This window comes from Bemisia tabaci, chromosome 2 (genome assembly GCF_918797505.1).
Source record: "Bemisia tabaci chromosome 2, PGI_BMITA_v3".
Taxonomy (NCBI): Eukaryota; Metazoa; Arthropoda; class Insecta; order Hemiptera; family Aleyrodidae; genus Bemisia; species Bemisia tabaci.
The window spans coordinates 1,717,733-1,736,735 of NC_092794.1; the positions used below are offsets into that span (position 1 = coordinate 1,717,733).

The 19,003-nt window shown below is 40.8% G+C and overlaps 1 protein-coding gene across 5 annotated transcripts in view; it reads left to right on the forward strand.

Annotated features, from left to right (window-relative positions):
• The window catches only part of tn (tripartite motif containing protein thin), a 155,420-nt gene that overhangs the window by 112,381 nt on the left and 24,036 nt on the right, over positions 1–19,003 (forward strand). For 3 of the 5 annotated variants that reach the window (XM_019049864.2, XM_019049867.2, XM_019049866.2), the window contains one exon: positions 896–1,204. The exons of the other annotated variants lie outside the window; for them this stretch is intronic. In XM_019049864.2, coding sequence (XP_018905409.2) covers positions 896–1,204 — 309 coding nt within the window. The remainder of the gene's footprint in view (positions 1–895; positions 1,205–19,003) is intronic. 5 annotated transcript variants of the gene reach the window in all.

A 19,003-nucleotide genomic window follows, 5' to 3' on the forward strand; every position in this document is an offset into this window, starting at 1 on the left:
CCCTCCATGTTCCTATTGAATTCAAAGTAGAATTTGTTCTTATTAACACACAGAACAGTTTCTCGAATATTTAATATGTTAAAGGCTTTCATTTTGGTATTGTCTTAAAAAATCAGCCTACCTACATGTTACGTTCATTTCAAATAATCATTTGAAATAATGACTTCGGGTTTGCGAAAAAGTTTTCTTTTTTTATGGACTAAAGAAGGAGGTATCACAGGATGCGAGGAGTCTTTCTATTTGAAAAATATTGGGGTCCATTACCCCTCCTCCCCTCCCCTAGGCCACGCCTGACAATTATAAGGGGAGCCGAAGAGAAGCTCCCTTTAACAGAGAATTATCCCCCTTTTTCAAATCTTTCGATTAGTAAAAAGTTAGTGGGGTAGGGGAGAGGATTTTTTGGTGAATCATAAACGAACCCTTTAGGAAGTGAGCTATTTGGAGGCTGTCATTGAATGAAATAGCTACAAAATTTTTTTGATAAAAAACTACATACTTAAATAAATAAAAAAATTGTATTACTTTTGTAAAATTGGTGGGACTTGAAAAAATATTTTTGAGACCAAGAAAATATTTATTGTATTTAAGAGGTTTTTTCAAAGAAATGTGCTTTCGTCAGCTTTAATCTTAAAAAAAAAAAAAAAAAAAAAAAAAAAAAAAAAAAAAAAAAATAGCACCCATTTAAAGAACAAGTAACTGTTTTACTCCGAAACAAAAGCCTGTAAGTCAAATACAAGCTTTTTTAAAACAAGTTTCTTTTTTCCTTTAAGTCATTCTCTTCAGTGATTCTGGAAGGAGTTAACTTTTATCCCTTTTTTCTGTTTTGATGTGCGGTGGATGACAAGTTTGGGGGTGCGATTCGCCTATGAAAGGGTACTTCTTGTGTGCTTTTTAGGAGGCGAGAAAGATGGAGCAGCTTTGAGTTCATGGGCTAGGTATTTGAAGAACAAGTACGGTAACCGCGACCGGGGGAAGGAAAGCAAAGAGGGGGCCGCGGGGGCCTCTGGGACCTCGGGCGGCGCCAGCGGAAGCGTGGGAGGAGTCGCAGGGTCGTCCGTCTCTCGCCGCCTGTCGGTGGGGCTCCCGCTTCGCCACAATTCCACGAGCATTGAGAGTTCTGATGACGATCAAAAAAACACGCAAGGCTCCCCCCATTCCCCTACTTCAACTATAGCAGCTACGGCGGCTACGCCTCAACAAGCAGGTAATATTCTTTATACTTAAATTTGAGTCACACGCAGGACTAATCGCCAGTGTTAGAGAATATTAGAGACCCTTTATGCTGAGAGGAAATACAATATAAATCCATTTCTGATTGGTTCCCGTATTTTAGGCCTTCATAGTGTCACAAATGGGTATAAAGATGACATTCTCACCAATTGTAATTTATATAAACTGGAATGGACCGGGGAGTTAGGGGCATGACGGCAAAGAACGAACTGAGTGAGAAAAGAGACGGAGACAGAAATTCGGGAATGAGTTTATTAAAGTCTACGAAAAACGTACAATTTGTGTATTATTTATTTCCATTTGTGACATCCATGAGCTGCATCGTCTCAACTCTCTTTATAAAGGGGCTATACGGAATATCAACGAAACGGATGGATGAAACAATGAAACGTTCAATTAGAAGAAATTAACTGCTAGCATTGCAATCATGCCCGGCATGGTGCGGCAGGGTGTGGTGCGGCCCTACATGGGACGGCGAGAGCTGCGAAGAAGCAAAAAGGACAAACCAAAGACGGAGGCTCACGTCGAACGTAAACAAATGGTCTCTTCACCTATTCAGTCTCCTCCCATAAAGAAGTCGCAGTTTTGAGATTTTGTGGCATTCAGGTAGCTTTGGCTTTAATTTGGCGAACGAAACATAGTAGGCACCTGAGTAGTCCGATGAAACTTTAAACGTAGAAGCTACTGTCACATTTTATTGCCGTAAGTTGCGATTTGACGAAGAATATTTTCTATTTTTTATGTCTGTATTTCTTTCATCATTCGATCCACAATTGCAAATTTGTACGGCTAGTGATCTGTTTGCAGTCATCTTTTTTTGGGGTGTCATTTAGGCCTGTCTTTAGTTGCAGGATATGGCCAGCAGATTGACTCCTGCGTTTGCCCTGCTTCATCTAAATACCATTTTGTGTTCATTTTCAACCATGTCATTAGTGACAAGCGGAGCTCAATGCGCTATTATTGTTGCATGGATTGACATTGCCGGATAGACGATTTCTTTGTCCGTTAAGCTTATTCTCGCATCTCGAAGCAATGGACGACGCACACCTCGGAAAAATATCCAATAATGAGATGGGGCTCGGATTTCAATTTTCAAATGCGCCCCTCACAGTGGGTTTTAACTAAATCTAATTAAGAAAATGAAAGTCCCCATATCTGAAAGCGGAAAAGTACAGCGAAACACCTCAGGAAAACATCCCCGCTGAAAAGAAAATCATTCGCTGGGCCGTTTTTTTTTGCCCCCCCCCCCCAAGCCAAAATGGCGGCTGATATGCGCCGCCGCGGGGTGCAAATGTTACAACTCCCTCACAATGTCAAGTGACACATCGATTCCCTTGTAATTTTGGTCGTAGAATCCGAATGATTGAGTAATCTGGTTTGAGTGCTACCTGTGTTGCTGTTAGTACTAATTGCCTAATAACTAGTCTAGGGAACAGGTCGCCGTACCTAGCCTAACTTAATGGCGAGGACGAACAACACCAACATAGAGGGACGACGCACAGACCGGAATACGTTTAAAATGACAACAACTCAAAATTAATTTATAACTCTATTTATACTCCTGTTAAAGATAATTTAAATTATATACTTATATTTATTTCACATAATTTTGATATTACATATCAATAATTATTTATAATAAGCAAGAATGCTTATTATCCGCTAGAATTACTTTTAAAACTCATTTATATTTAATAACAAGTCAATAGATACTAAGAATCATAGTAGTAGTAGTGACATATTCGTATTGTTAATATAGCAATAAATTAATAATAAAAAAAAAGAATCCGAATATGAGCTCAGAAATCCCTCACGACTAAAAGGGATCGCGCAAATTCAAGATGGCGGCCAAAAATGGACCCCGGAGTAAAAATTCTCAATTCCAGCTTTTGGTGACGAGTGAGATGTCTTTTTTATGTTGTTTGGGTCATAGGATCCAAATTTGAGGTCAACAATTCCCTTCTGGCCGACAGGGATCCCTCAAATCCAAAATTGCTTCCATTTTGGGGCTGACATATTATTTCCGAAAGACGCGTATAGTCGAGTGAGGTATCTTTTTACATGTTTTTTGGACCACATAATCAGAAACTGGGATCCAAACTGTGTCCCTGTGAGCCGGAAGGTAATATTTGTCCCTTAGCACCTTGATTGTAACGTTTTTATCACCTATTTAAATAAAAACTCAGAATTTCACTGTTAGAACGGCGCCAACCACACCAAGAATGCTCTATTATTACACATAATGTTTGACCTTTTTGCCTATGATGGGCTCTAGTCCCCTGCTTCACAAAAAAACTAGCGCAAACTAAATAGAGCAAACTAAATTCAAGTTTCTATTTACAAAAATTAAATCAAGTTATATTATTTATTCTTATATTGATACATAATACTTCTATTATTACTACATGATTTATTCGTATTCAGATAAAACATGTCTACATGATGATTGCATTCATACAGTTGAATCTTCGTTAATGTCTTGAGAAAAAAAATTTGTTGTCGTCAATTGTCGTGATTAAATTTAAAAGATAATTAAAAAAAAAAAAAAAAAAAAAAAAAAAAAAAAACAAAAAAACCGGCCCAACTAATGATTTTTGGAACCCATTTTGGCCGCCATCTTGGATTTGAGGGATCCCTGTCGGCCAGAAGGCAATTTTTGACCTCAAATTTGGATCCTATGACCCAAAAAACATAAAAAAAGACATCTCACTCGTCACCAAAAGCTGGAATTGAGAATGTTTACTCCGGGGCCCATTTTTGGCCGCCATCTTAAATTTGCGAGATCCCTTTTAGTCGTGAGCGATTTCTGACCTCATATTCGGATTCTAAGACCAAAATTACATAGGAATCGATGTGTCACTTGACTTTGTGAGGGAGTTGTAACATTTGCAGCCCGCGGCGGCGCATATCAGCCGCCATTTTGGCTTGGGGGGGGGGGGGCGGCAAAAAAAAAACGGCCCAGCGAATGATTTTCATTTCAGCGGGAATGTTTTCCTGAGGTGTTTCGCTGTACTTTTCCGCTTTCAGATATGGGGACTTTCATTTTCTTAATTAGATTTAGTTAAAACCCACTGTGCCCTAAGAGCCAAAATATGATTTAAAATACCTATCAAGATAGGTACAAACTATCTACTAAATAAGGTATGAAATAACTAAAAATAGGAATCAAATATCAATCATATTAAATATCCTATTAAGTCCTTTTTTAGGTATTAAATACCATATGTATGAAATATAGGAATAATAGGTTAACTGAAAAAGGCTTAGGTAGCAATTAGGTACCTATATATAGTGTTCAAATAAAGAGAACAATGTTGAGTGGAAAAGCATTAGATGTACAATGAAGAACAACTTAATCAGTCAGAAACACGTAAAGGGAACAAATCAAAAGAAAAATCTGGAACGTTTCGAAATAGTTACAGTAAGAGCTCGCTAAGTTTGATACGAATTGCCCCATATAGAAAAAAAACCCTAGCGTAACATTACTGTAACCTTGCCGTGGAAATGAGGTAAGGCTACCGGAAATGTTACCGCGGCAACGTTTCCGGCAATCCTGGATGCTTACGCGTCGGCAGCGTTGCCGTAACGGTACGGCACGAGATCGGCAACCTGACGGCAAGGTATTGGTAACCTTGCCGTTCGAGCAACCATTTCCTCGGCAACGTTGCCGACCCCTTTCCTAAGAAGTTACTGGAAAAAAAACCTTCTTAGACCAATGCAATGGTGCATTGACTTAAGAGTCCTGGTTGCTTAAAAGCGGCGACAAGAAACATGCTTCTTGGATCTAGCATCCGAAAGTTGTTGAACCAAGAAACCTGGTTTCTTAATTTAAAATTCCATCGTTTCTTGGATCAAGATTTCTGTTTTCTTAGATCAGGATTTCCAAAAATTGATCAGGAGCGCACTCTACTTGTGAAGAGTACATGTTTTCTGTTCACACATCATCAACTATTTAGTGATTTATTCAGTACATACAAGTATTACACAAGTTAATTAGAGAGACAAGGAGACATATATTAGACAATTTGACTTACCAATGGAGAGATGTTGCGGCGTAAAATCTCGAGCGGACCTGTGGAGATTCGAACCCACGGCGCGCGGCGACTGGATTCACAGCCGAGCGCTCTACCAACTGAGCTATAGCTGCTGATGAAGAGTGAGGTCGAAATATCCCTACAAACCCTTCTAGGAGCGACTAGTAGTTATGCAGCTTGTTCTTCGTCCTTACTACTTCATTCAGAGCACTTAAACCTTTTCGAAACTAAAACTTTCTAAGTTTCATCCGTAAAGTTATTTTTCAGCCCTCGTATTTTGTCCTTTAAAATACCTAGAAAGTATGAATTATATAAAGCTACTGTACCGAGATTTCAACAGGTTCAATCCTGTCGCGTGACGTCACAGCATTATAGATGAAATTTCAGGTTTTAGGGGGCATTTATCGACGAATTTTCTTGAAACTTTCTGACCGGGGGTACTTTTCGACGGGAAACTCGAATTTTTGGTCAGCTTTTCAAAATTTCAAAATCCAAGATGGCGGCCGTGGCCTAAAATGCTAAGTCGGCTCCTGTTCGCTCGATTTTCGTGAAACTCGCTTTCCGGGGTACTTTTCGACGGGAAACTCGAATTTTTGGTCAGATTTTCAAAATTTCAAAATCCAAGATGGCGGCCGTGGCCTAAAATGCTAAGTCAGCTCCTGTTCGCTCGATTTTCGTGAAACTCGCTTTCCGGGGGTACTTTTCGACGGGAAACTCGAATTTTTGGTCAGATTTTCAAAATTTCAAAATCCAAGATGGCGGCCGTGGCCTAAAATGCTAAGTCGGCTCCTGTTCGCTCGATTTTCGTGAAACTCGGTATCCGTGGGTACTTTACGACGGGAAACTCGTATTTTTGGTCAGATTTTCAAAATTTCAAAATCCAAGATGGCGGCCGTGGCCTAAAATGCTAAGTCGGCTCCTGTTCGCTCGATTTTCGTGAAACTCGCTTTCCGGGGTACTTTTCGACGGGAAACTCGAATTTTTGGTCAGATTTTCAAAATTTCAAAATCCAAGATGGCGGCCGTGGCCTAAAATGCTAAGTCGGCTCCTGTTCGCTCGATTTTCGTGAAACTCGCTTTCCGTGGGTACTTTTCGACGGGAAACTCGAATTTTTGGTCAGATTTTCAAAATTTCAAAATCCAAGATGGCGGCCGTGGCCTAAAATGCTAAGTCAGCTCCTGTTCGCTCGATTTTCGTGAAACTCGCTTTCCGGGGGTACTTTTCGACGGGAAACTCGAATTTTTGGTCAGATTTTCAAAATTTCAAAATCCAAGATGGCGGCCGTGGCCTAAAATGCTAAGTCGGCTCCTGTTCGCTCGATTTTCGTGAAACTCGCTTTCCGGGGGTACTTTTCGACGGGAAACTCGAATTTTTGGTCAGATTTTCAAAATTTCAAAATCCAAGATGGCGGCCGTGGCCTAAAATGCTAAGTCAGCTCCTGTTCGCTCGATTTTCGTGAAACTTGGTATCCGGGGATACTTTTCGACGAGAAGCTCGAATGTTTGGTCAGATTTTCAAAATTTCAAAATCCAAAATGGCGGCCGTGGCCTAAAATGCTAAGTCAGCTCCTGTTCGCTCGATTTTCGTGTAACTCGGTATTCGGGGGTATTTTTCAAAGGGGAACTCGAATTTCAGGTCAGATTTTCAAAATTTCAAAATCCAAGATGGCGGCCGTGGCCAAAGATAACATTTTCGCCACTATTCATCACTTCGTTCTCACAGTAATTCTTTAAATGTGGACTCATACATCTTAAGTTAAGAAAAGCTGAACTATTAAACCGAACCCTCCTCCCCTCCAAGTGATTATTTACGAAACGTAAAGGGTTGATTCAAGAAATCTGAAAGCTTGATTCAAGAAACCTGAAAACTTCATTCAAGAACCCTGAGGCTCTTGGAAGGAGTTAAGAGTTAATCTTGAGTTAAGATTCAGAACTCTTCTTTTAAGAAACCAAGTTTCTTGCATTTAGAGCCCGGGTGCTGGCATCTTAATCCAAGAGTCCGTTTTCTTAACTCAAGTGTCAAGTCTCTTGGTTCAATGCAAAATCCGCTTGGATCAAGAGAAAAATTTCCAAGAGTGCACAAAATCTTATTTTAAGATTTCATTTTTTTTTCCAGTGGTTTCCGCATGAGTGCCACTATAACTTTGAGGTAGCCTTGCCGCGAGTGCCATTATCGCGCCAATGACTTTAGCCGGTAACGTTGCGCGGACGTTTCCACGAAAATGCCGATGCATCGATTGCCCTTTGCCCCTGGCGCGTAAAGGTTGCCGTAACGTTAGATATAAAAGGGTTCTGAGAAACTTTGCCACGGTAACCTTACGTTAGCCTTGATTGGAGAAACACTTCAAAAGGGACTCCGCAGTAACTTTACCGTAACCTTTTGACGGAAAGCAAGACGGGAATGCTTACCGGTGAATCGTTGCAGAACCCTTTCTCCAGAAAGGCAGCGGCGAGCATTTAGCCGGTAACGTTGCGTCGACGTTTCCGAAGGATGTTCCATACAATGGTTGCCCTTTGCCCTTGGCGCGTCAAGGTTGCCGTAAGGTAAGGTAGCAAAGGGTTAGCGGAAACACTGTCATGGAACGCTTACATCAACGTTAAATTGGAAATGCTTGTAATAAGGTGTTCATGGTAAGGCTTCCATAACCCTATGACGGAAAGGTTTGCTAATTTAATTTCGCGGAAAGGTTACGGTAACGTTTCCTTAAAAGCTCTTCAGCAATTACTTCTGCGTCAAGGTTAAGGAAACCATTCTGTAAGCTTGTCGCGGAATGGTGGGTCTTCCACACATTTCGCGAGAACGTTGCGGAAAGGTTTCGTCAACCTATTTGCGGCAACGCTATCGCGGATGGTATGCGGCAAGGTTCATGACAACGTTGCCGTAAGGCTAGGTCTATATGGAGGTGTAATTGACGAAAATCATCGGTTTAGTACACAGATTGATTACCTATTCCCATTATGTAAATGGTTAGGTACGAGTGTACCGACTACATACATCGCTCAAATGCTAAAAAAGAACCTCGACTGACGCAGCGGAGCGGGTAGCAACCGTGCGAAGATGAAATATGTTGATGCATGTAAAAGTGCAAGTTAGTGTAGTATGCACGTGGTTGTGCAATAGTCCAAATGAAACATATATCCCGATCGAACCACGGTTAAAACGAAATGTTAAGGAAGTCGAATTTTTTTCGGTCCCCTAGACAAGTCCATGCCTAAGATAAGTGGAGAAGCGGTTAGGTACGACGAATTGCCGCTTAAGTCGAATTTTATTTCGGTCCCTACACAATTCGTCTTAGCGAGCTTACAATTCCATCATCAATTGGAAACAAAAATCAAATAAGAAGAGTCGTCAATTTGCTGTTATTGATATTGCTGTCAGTCTCTATCTCGCAGTAAGCAAATCGACGACTCATTTTTATTTCATTTTTGTTTCCAGTTGATGGAACTGACATTATTTCTATATGTTCCGGATTTTTCTTTTGATTTATTCCTTTTCCCAAGTAGTATTTTTCAACGGAAAAATCGCGATTGGTTGCGATTTTGTCGGCGATGAAATCACTAAGATCATTAACATCTGAGCGATTATCTTCGATCTTGTTGCAATAAAATTGCGATTTTATCGCCCGGCAATTTATCGCGATATTATCGCAACAAAAATCGCGATATATGGCGATTTAATCTCGATTTTAACGACGAAAATTAATCGCGATTATATTGAACCAAAAATTGAGATGCATAGCGATTTAATAGCCATAAATAGTAGGGCGGATAAGCATAACAATCGTGCATTTCTGGAAGAAAGCATGAAACATTCAGGATATATCATCTTTACCTATAGAAGGTTCAATTTCGCAAGTGAGCCCAAAATTCTGAGGCCATGGGGGCCGGGGGGGGGGGGGCAAGGGAGGGGGGCAAGGGGGGGCAAGGGGGGGGCAGGGGCCCCTGATTTCGCTATGTTTTGCCGAATTTTCGCGTTGGATCATCGTGAGAACGCCGTTAACAACGTAAAATGTAATCAAAACTTGTGTAAACGTCATTAGTAGGTTCTCTCAAACAGTATCCTAAAATGCTATCACTGTTCGGTCCCGGAGCACCCCTCAAAATGCCTAAAATTCAAAATGGCGCCCATAATAAGGCCTCCGGAATATCGGTATTTTCACTTGAGCATATCCTGTCATGTGAGGTATCATTTTCCATGTAATTTTGGTCGCAAATTTCATATTTGAAGTCAAAACAACTCCTCGGTCAAAATTGGTGCCCCCAATCCAAGATGGCGTCCAGATTTGAAAGGCAGGAGGGTGCATTTTTTAAACTTTTACGCGATAAGGCAAGTGATATGTCATTACCTATGTAATTTTGGTCGTAGATTTCATTACTGAAGTCAAAAGAGTCCTCCGGTCAAAATTGGTGCCTCAAATCCAAGATGGTGGCCAAATTTTAAAGGCAGGAGGGTGCATTTTTTCAAATTTTTACGTGATAAGGCAAGCGATATGTCGTTTCCTATGTAATTTTGGTCGTCCAAAGTCTGAGATGTCGGCCAAATTTGAAAGGCAGGAGTGTGAATTTTTATGAGAAAAAAAATCACGTGAGATGACAAGTGAGGTATCAGTTTATACGCAGTTTTAGTCAACAAAACGAATATAAATGAAATGTAAAAATATTGTTTACACAAAAATGATACGAGATAATTAAGAGGGTGATCAGTTTAGCCGTCCACGGTAGGAATAATGTTAACAGGAGCATCTATAATGAGCTTTTTTATTCATTTTTAAGCCTATATAATTTCTCAATAAAGATAAGGACATTTCACGCGACGCACTTGCCATACCCTCTCCAGTCAGTATAGGAGAAAATCTTAATCAACACATGCTGATTCACATTCCCAGTCAGGCTCTTCAGGATCTTCCTCCTACGGTTCTGTAAGTTTTTACAGTTGGAGTCTTCAGAACTTCTGCATGAGTCTAAGAACGAAAAGATTATTTTCTTGGTGGTACAACATGGTGTCACTCCCTTTCTTACAATTACACCGGATAATTTTAAGCGGGGATTCCGGGAGCTGGAGGCAAGTCACTTAAAATAGGATGAAGCTCCTTGTTTTTATTCATCCATCCCCAAAGACAAGCATCCAGATCACTTCATCCCATCCACAGTTGAGTATAAAAGTAGCTCCTAAATTAATGTTACCTACTTCATTGCTGATGATATCGAGGGTACTTTCTCTAATTGAAAGAAGACTATGAAAGCTGGAAATTTTTCCTTCAATATATGATGACGGAGGTCTTCGAAAGTCACATTTTTTTGGCTACCATTGAGGAGTAATATTTCGACGGTGAAACAGCAAACGTGCGTATCTTGGTTGCAGGATTTCAAAATATTCGCTCCTATTTTATTTTTGAAAGGAGACCAAACCAACATCATGAAATTTTTACAGAATATTCCTCACATAGAGAGTGAAAACAAGCAAAGTTTTCAAGAAATGACTCCAGTATTTTTTAATGAAGGAACGGAAGTATGACAAGAAGTCTGCAACACCGCAAACCGGAATAGTATTTAAGCAGTTTCACCATCGATTTACTCTTTTCCAGCTCTTTCTATCCGTTCATGGTTTTGATTAGGTTCCAAGAACCTTTCTTTAGATTCTTGCAGGTAAGGATCAGATAAAAGCGTACAGAATAAAGTTGCTATTCCTATTTTATGGATGTGAGGGGTTGAATCGCAACCAGTAAACGCATGCAAGAACAGCGATCATCTGGGATTTTGCGCGTTTAACATCACTTTGAAAACGCAAAGAAACATTGGTGTCTGCTCATCAATTTGATGGAACATAGGTTTGTGCAATGGATTCGTAAGTATGCCTATGCTTCGATCGTACTCGATGGAGTAGAGACCCACCAACTGAAACCGACTGAAAGTTTTCTAAATTATTTTCGGTACTTATTAATTGTTCATCCTCTGAGTCTAGGGCATCTGAAATTGAGTTCAGAGTTTTTGTGCAGTAATCAGCAAGACACCTCCTTATTAGTGGCTCATCATTTTTCACTCTTCAGCCATGATGGCAATCATCCTGATTATCTCGTTTCATGTTTGTGTAAACAATATTTTTACATTTCATTTATATTCGTTTTGTTGACTAAAACTGCGTATAAACTGATACCTCACTTGTCATCTCACGTGATTTTTTTTCTCATAAAAATTCACACTCCTGCCTTTCAAATTTGGCCGACATCTCAGACTTTGGACGACCAAAATTACATAGGAAACGACATATCGCTTGCCTTATCACGTAAAAATTTGAAAAAATGCACCCTCCTGCCTTTAAAATTTGGCCACCATCTTGGATTTGAGGCACCAATTTTGACCGGAGGACTCTTTTGACTTCAGTAATGAAATCTACGACCAAAATTACATAGGTAATGACATATCACTTGCCTTATCGCGTAAAAGTTTAAAAAATGCACCCTCCTGCCTTTCAAATCTGGACGCCATCTTGGATTGGGGGCACCAATTTTGACCGAGGAGTTGTTTTGACTTCAAATATGAAATTTGCGACCAAAATTACATGGAAAATGATACCTCACATGACAGGATATGCTCAAGTGAAAATACCGATATTCCGGAGGCCTTATTATGGGCGCCATTTTGAATTTTAGGCATTTTGAGGGGTGCTCCGGGACCGAACAGTGATAGCATTTTAGGATACTGTTTGAGAGAACCTACTAATGACGTTTACACAAGTTTTGATTACATTTTACGTTGTTAACGGCGTTCTCACGATGATCCAACGCGAAAATTCGGCAAAACATAGCGAAATCAGGGCCCCTGCCCCCCCCCTGCCCCCCCCCCCCGGCCCCCATGGCCTCAGAATTTTGGGCTCACTTGCGAAATTGAACCTTCTATAGGTAAAGATGATATATCCTGAAAGTTTCATGCTTTCTTCCAGAAATGCACGATTCTGGGAACTTTTTCCCCTTATCCGCCCTACTGAAATCGCAATTTTTTATTCGATAATATTGCAACAAATTGCCACCGATATAATCGCGATAATCAACCGATGAAATCGCTACCTATTTATCGCGATCACTGCTACTTGGGTTTTGCAGCGTTTCCCCAAATTAAGTTGTTATTTTATTAGATATGCGTATGAATCTCTAAGATGCTTGTGTGAGAGATGATAATACATTTGAAAGGCTTTAAGTACCTCCCTTCTTCTCGTGAACGACTTTCTTTCCAGTGCAGTCCGTAGATCATGATGATCAAATCCCTGATGATGTTTTGAACACGTCCACTTAGTGTCGAGATACTTTAACAATAAGTCCTGTACACCAATCCAGTTTATTGCAAGTATCATGACCCCACGTCTCCCGAAAAGACCTCCCTGAATGAGTTTTAATGTTTCAGAACCCCGCTTTGTCATCATGATTTGAATGCTTTAATTTCAAACCGCTATTAAGATTCTGTCTTTCTTTTAAATCCCGGTAACTCTTCAACAACCCATTTCCATATCATACGATCAAAGTGGCGTCACGTGGGGTCACTTGACACTCGATCGGAGCTCCTCAAAGTTTTTCGTTCCGAGGGCGCCGACAATTTTTGACGATCACGTGACCCCACATGACGCCACCTTGAGAGCGCAACTGTATTCGCACAAAACTGGTTTTTGAAAAAGCATGTGAATAGGGGTGAAAATCATCAACTGTCATTTCTGAAAAAAAGACAGCAGCGAAATTCAGTGACAAATATAGGAACTATATGCAAGTATCAGATACATTATTTGGATACAAGTATTTTATACACGGAAAAAAAGATATTTTGTCATAAAAGTCATCTTGAATATTAATTTTCTTTGACGTTTGTCTGTTATTTTAATCGTCACGACTGCTAATTAAACATTTCAAGTTTGTTAAAAAAGTATGCAAATCTGTTTGCTCAACATCTTGTTGATGCCTCTGAGATAACATCTTGCATGTTATTCCATCACCACACGACTGCTGAGTGGATATCAGCTGCAGTTCATTGAATGCTGCGGTTCCTGAAACGTTTGGAATGACTGTCATTGACTGTTGATTTCAGTCTATACGTTATTTCGGAATTTGTTTGAATCTTAAATATACATTCATGCAGGTGTTGGTCTAATGCTTTGAAGGTCATTAAATTCGCAGCAATCATATGCTAAAGCAACAGCAAGGGTGTTGAATGAGCAGCCTTCGTATGCCTTCGTAAAAGCCGGGTGACTGTAAAATGCTGCGCCGGCGAATCTGCCCGCGTAGGCGGCGCAGGTATACAATCGTCGATTGCCGCGCTGCGAGCGGTGATGGAGAAGATCTCTCTTCACGCTCCACTGTTCACTCTCCATCTTAACAGCCAGATACACCTGCGTGCTACACGTGCGTTTTTTCCCGAAAAGTAGGATCCGATACTATTTTGAGCGAGATACGAGTGGCGAGTTGCAATCTGATTGGCCACGAAGATTGCCGAACACGGCCGAAAGCCTACTCGTCGCTCAAGACGCGCGTCTAGCTCGCAGGTGTATCTGCCCCTTTAAATCTGACTCAGTGCCCGGTCAGGGTAGAGTATAAAGACATTGAATCACGTAGACCGTGTGTCAGGCTCGGGTTAGTCCTGGCGGAGCGAAGCAAGTCTCGCGGAGCTCCATGATGGGCGGGCGGGGAAGGGGAGAGAGAGAGCGTGTGTCCCAAGCACTCGAAGATATTGCCGAGAGGCAATGGAGAATTCATGCCCGCGCTTGGGTTTTCATGAATATCTTGTTTAGAGTCCATTTTCAGACAAAATTCCTAAGAAGAAAAGTTTTAGAACACATAATTTGACACCCGAATGGCATTGTTTCATTTTTCCGAACTAATTATTAACCGAGGAAAAAAGCTTCACAATCCGACGAAAATTCACTGGAGCCGCTACTGCGCATGCGCAGATGTGCGCAACTGGGACTCACGAACTCATCGATGCGGGTCGGTGCCACCACTAATCACATGCAAATTTTTAAAAGTTGCTTCGCCTTTCGTAACACAGGATGCACGGTCTACGTGATTCAATGTCTTTGGTAGAGTACCTTCATAGACAGAGTATGGCCATTGTTATGTTGTTATCTTTTGACTACAGAAAAACTGTGCCGCTTTTTGATTGGTCGACGAATTTCTAGGCTTCATGATGCTCTTACGGCCGTAAATAATCAAACATGATGGCGACTCACCGTAACATTTATAAGAAGCTAAAATTTGAAAAACATTCCAAACACACAGCAGTAACAATTTAAACTAGTATACCTACGAATAACACATGTGAACACTATTAAATCGCATTTCGCCTTCATCATAGGAGGATGTAAGATGTGCATAACCTCAAACATGCTTGCTGATAACAGCCATCTTGTTTGTTTATTTACGACCGTAAGAACATCGTGTTAGCCTGTCTTCTCGCGACCAATGAAAAACCGGCAAAGAAATGGCCATACTCTGTCCATAAAGGTACTCTAGGTCAGGGAAGTTCTCGGACCTCCAACCAACTGGGCCCGCTGTATCGGTGTTCGATTGTTTCCTCCTTCACCTCGAGTTTGCAGAGAACGCGTTGGCTCAAGGGTCAGTGGTTTTGCGTCAGAGAAGTCTTACGCTTGCGTTTCGAAATCGAGTTCACATTTTGTTTGCGGTTGAATTTTGGTGAAGAAAGTGAATCAGTTGCGATGCCCAATGCGCGATCTGTAAAATTAGTGCCTCTTTAGGAAATCAACTCTTACGATGTACCTACTTAAGCAAAGGGCGAACGGGAATCAATTGCGGGCAGAAGTCATTTTTGAATCATCATTATGAATCTATTCAACTCGGGATTTCTTCTGCTATACTTTCGTGCTTAATTTTAGGTTTAAACTTTACAAGTGACATTATACACACTTACTATCACCTCAATAATGCGTCCATTGGATCCAAGTATTGCTTTTAGCGTACTTGACTTATTCATATGCAGGCACGTTTTTGGTTTCTTTCCTGTAGAATAAACGATCAGCCGTGTCTTCTATACCTACTTATCAATGGGTTTTGTGCAGAATCCTAATTCCATTGTCTGATCTATTTCTTTCTTATAGTTTAAAGAAATTAAGGGTTTTTGGAATGAAATGAGTGATAATTTAGCAAACCCGAGTCTTGGTAGAACTATTTGAAACTTGTTATAATTCAATTTTTAGTGTTTTTAACTCTTTTCTTACCCTCTAGGCACGATCAACTGTTTCGTTCTTACGTTGTCTTTTATTGAGGATGCCAACGTGACATTGTCTTAGTACAATGATGTAGAAAGTGTTTCAATGTATATCACAGGAAATGTATATCTGTCCAAGGTCGATAGACCCAGGTCGGTCTGTTAGCTAGATGTTCTTTGGAATTTCCCGATCTAACGACAGATTTCCCCGATTTGCTGTTTCACTACTTTCCGAACGTTTCCCCGATTTACGCTGCCCCGTTGCATAATTCCTCCTCGATCTCTCTGGTCTGCATAAGAGCAATGTAATCGGATCGGGGGATCAGCAGAGTGGGACAAGCACATCGGGAGAATCTGTTGGGAACGCGGACAGCCCTCACCGCTGTTTTTCAACGATTAACACACTCAACTTTCCTAACGGACTGATCTAGGTCTATCGACCTTTTATCCGTCATGGCCGCGAGTTACATGGGTACAGAATGTTTTAGGTACGTCTTGGACTCGCTTGCTCTTTTTTGATTAAATTTCCGAACGCGTTTCTCTATTATTAATATCTTATATGAATCTCTCTGATTTTCGCCTCTTCCTTACCTCTATTTCCTGCACTTAGAAGAATGCTATTCATACGGTGTGCCGTACTCCTTATAGCTGCCGTTTTGTGGAATACTGGACTAAATTCTGTTGACATTACGCAACCTCACATGGCAACATCGCAACTTTCTTTCAGCCAATCCTGCCGTCTCTCTAATTGCTAGCAAACCATGCTCTTACTTACTGTTTGTTTGTGCGTGCATGTACTTAGCTTCTTATATAAACACGTTCAAATGCAACCCTTGTAGTTCTCCCTTCATTTTTACTCCAACAGGTTATGGGCCCAGACACGTTATTTAGAACTACGGAGTCCCAGACACGTTATTTAGAACTACGGAGTATACTTATCGGTGCACGTGAGTTTATGAGTTTTGTGACGATGCGTTTTTTTTTCGTCTACCTCGTGTGTGCAGCGCCGGGAGTTCGGGACTGAACGGCCGATGTAAGAAATTTACTTTTTTTAGGGACCTTTTTTGTTTTGTCGCCGTAATTTTTTCTTTCTCATCCTTTTTCTCGCGACGGTTCTTTATCGTGACAAGGAAAATCAAAATCACTATGTCGACGTCAAATGTAAGTGACATAACCTAAACCATTACCGTACCCAAACTAAACGGATCAAATTGGAAGATATGGAAATTCCAATTGCGTGTCATACTAAAGTCTAAGTCGCTTTGGGATTTGGTCACTGGAAAGGAGGTGAAACCTGAAAGCGGAAGTAAGGAAAAGAAGAAAGCCCTTGAAGAGTTCAACAAAAGGGATGCAAGGGCTCAAGAAGTCATCGTCACACGCATGAAGCAGAACACGCTTTCTCATATTCTCACCTGCGAGAGTGCTCGTGACGTGGGGTCTAAACTAGAAACTGTCTTTAAAAGGCAACCACAGGTTAGCATTCACTTGCTGCAACATCAGTTTTTTAATGCTGAATTTGAAGGCAGCCTAATAGAAGTTGTTTCCACTATCGAACATTTCACCTCCAAAATTTAACAGCAAAATGTATCCATTCCTGAAAACAAAGATTTTGATGTCCCTGCCTGACAAGTAAAAGTACTTAATATCAGCGTGGGAGTCAGTTCCTGAGGAAGAGCAAACTCTCTCTGTTTTAACTTCACGACTCCCAGTGGAAGAAGAGAGGCTGAAGTCATTCGAGGTGCACTTTTCTCTCGCCAGTAACAGAGGAAACCGTTAATTCGTTTTCTATGCAATGGACAAGGCCATAAGAAGCATCAGTGTCCATAGGCTGGGAAGAAAACTCATTCTGATAATGTTAAGAAATCTTTACACCGTGATTTTTGTGATAATGATGGCCACATTTCTCGATACTGTTCTGCTGAGCGCAACAAGTCCAAACGGGAGAAGAACAGTGAACAAGGAAATGTAGCTTTTGTGGCTTTGATCGGTTCGATAAATTGTAGCGTTAACCAGGATATGTGTTGGTACCTGGACAGTGGTGCGTCAGTCCACATGTGCTATGATAAGTAGATGTTCAGCAATTATGAAGTTTTGGAAGAACCAAAATCTGTGACTGTTGGAAATGGTGCGCACATTGATGGCGTTGGTGTTGGCACAGTCAAAGTTCAATCGAGTGACGGAAGCAGCTATTCCACTTTTGACATTGAAAATGTTTTTCATGTACCAGACATAAAAGTGAACCTTTTTTCTCAGGGAGTCGTCCTTGACGAAGAATTCCGCGTGGTATCAAATGCAGATGAGGAGAAGATAATTCACAGTCAATCTAACAAAGTTTTTGCCGTAACCATGAGAGATGGCAAACTTTTCAATATGTCTTTCCGTCAAGATGAAGCAGAGAAAGCTTTAGTTGCCAAGCAGTCAAAGAAGTCACTTAGTCGGTACCATGAAGTTTTTGCCCATCTACCTAAGTGTCAGTCATGTTAAAAAACTTTTATCGCAGATGAACATTTCTTGGAAAACTGACAGTGATAATTTTTTATGTGAGCCGTGCATTCAAGAAAAGCATGCCCGATCATTTTCTAAGCTCAGTTCTTCTCTTGCCAGCAAAGCGGGAGAACTAATTCATGCTGATCTGAATGGTCCTATGGAGCAAAAGTCATTAGGAGGCTCAAGCTATTTTTTTACTCCTAAACGATGACTATTCAAAGTTTAGAACGGTGTATTTCCTCAAAGAGGAAAGTGAAGTCTGACAGATAATAACTAATTTTCTTAACTTTATTGAGAATCAGTTTGGTCACAATGTGAAGACTTATAGATCAGACAATAGAGGTGAATTTCCGAATAACGCCTTAGCTGATGTTTTCTCAAAATATGGAATCAAATCTAAGTTATCTGTGTCTTACCATCCAGAACATAGTGGACGTGCTGAACGAGAAATGAGAACCCTTGTGGAAGCTGCCAGAACCATGCCAGCAGGCAAGAAGTTAGGCAAAAAGTTTTGGGCTGAAGCTATTGGCATGGCCGCTCATGTCATTAATAGGACCGGAAATAGCTCTGTCCCAGGCAAAACAACATATCACGTACGGACGAAGAAAGATAATTTAGATTTCAGCTCTCTTTTAAGCCCTTTTGGTGCTGATGTTTGGGTGCAAGTTCCGAAACAGAAAAGAGGAAAGCGGGATGTCAAAAGTAGAAAAGGTATTTTCGTCGATTATTTCTGCGGAACCAAAATTGTAAGAGTTTATTTTCCAGACACAAACTCTATCAGTGTCGAAAGAGATGTTATTTTTATCCCTGAGAAGACTGAGCCTTTGACTGGAAAATCTGACGTGCCTGTTCCAGACACTGTACCTGAGCGAAGACAATTCTGACGACAAGGAGCCGCAACCCGAAGCAGCAATTTTTGATCCTGAAATGCCAAATAGTCCTTGAGTTTGAGGGAGGCTGTTGACATTATGCAACCTCACTTGGCAACATCGCAACTTTTTTCAGCCAATCATGGCGTCTCTCTAATTGCTAGCTTTTTCTCTCTAATTA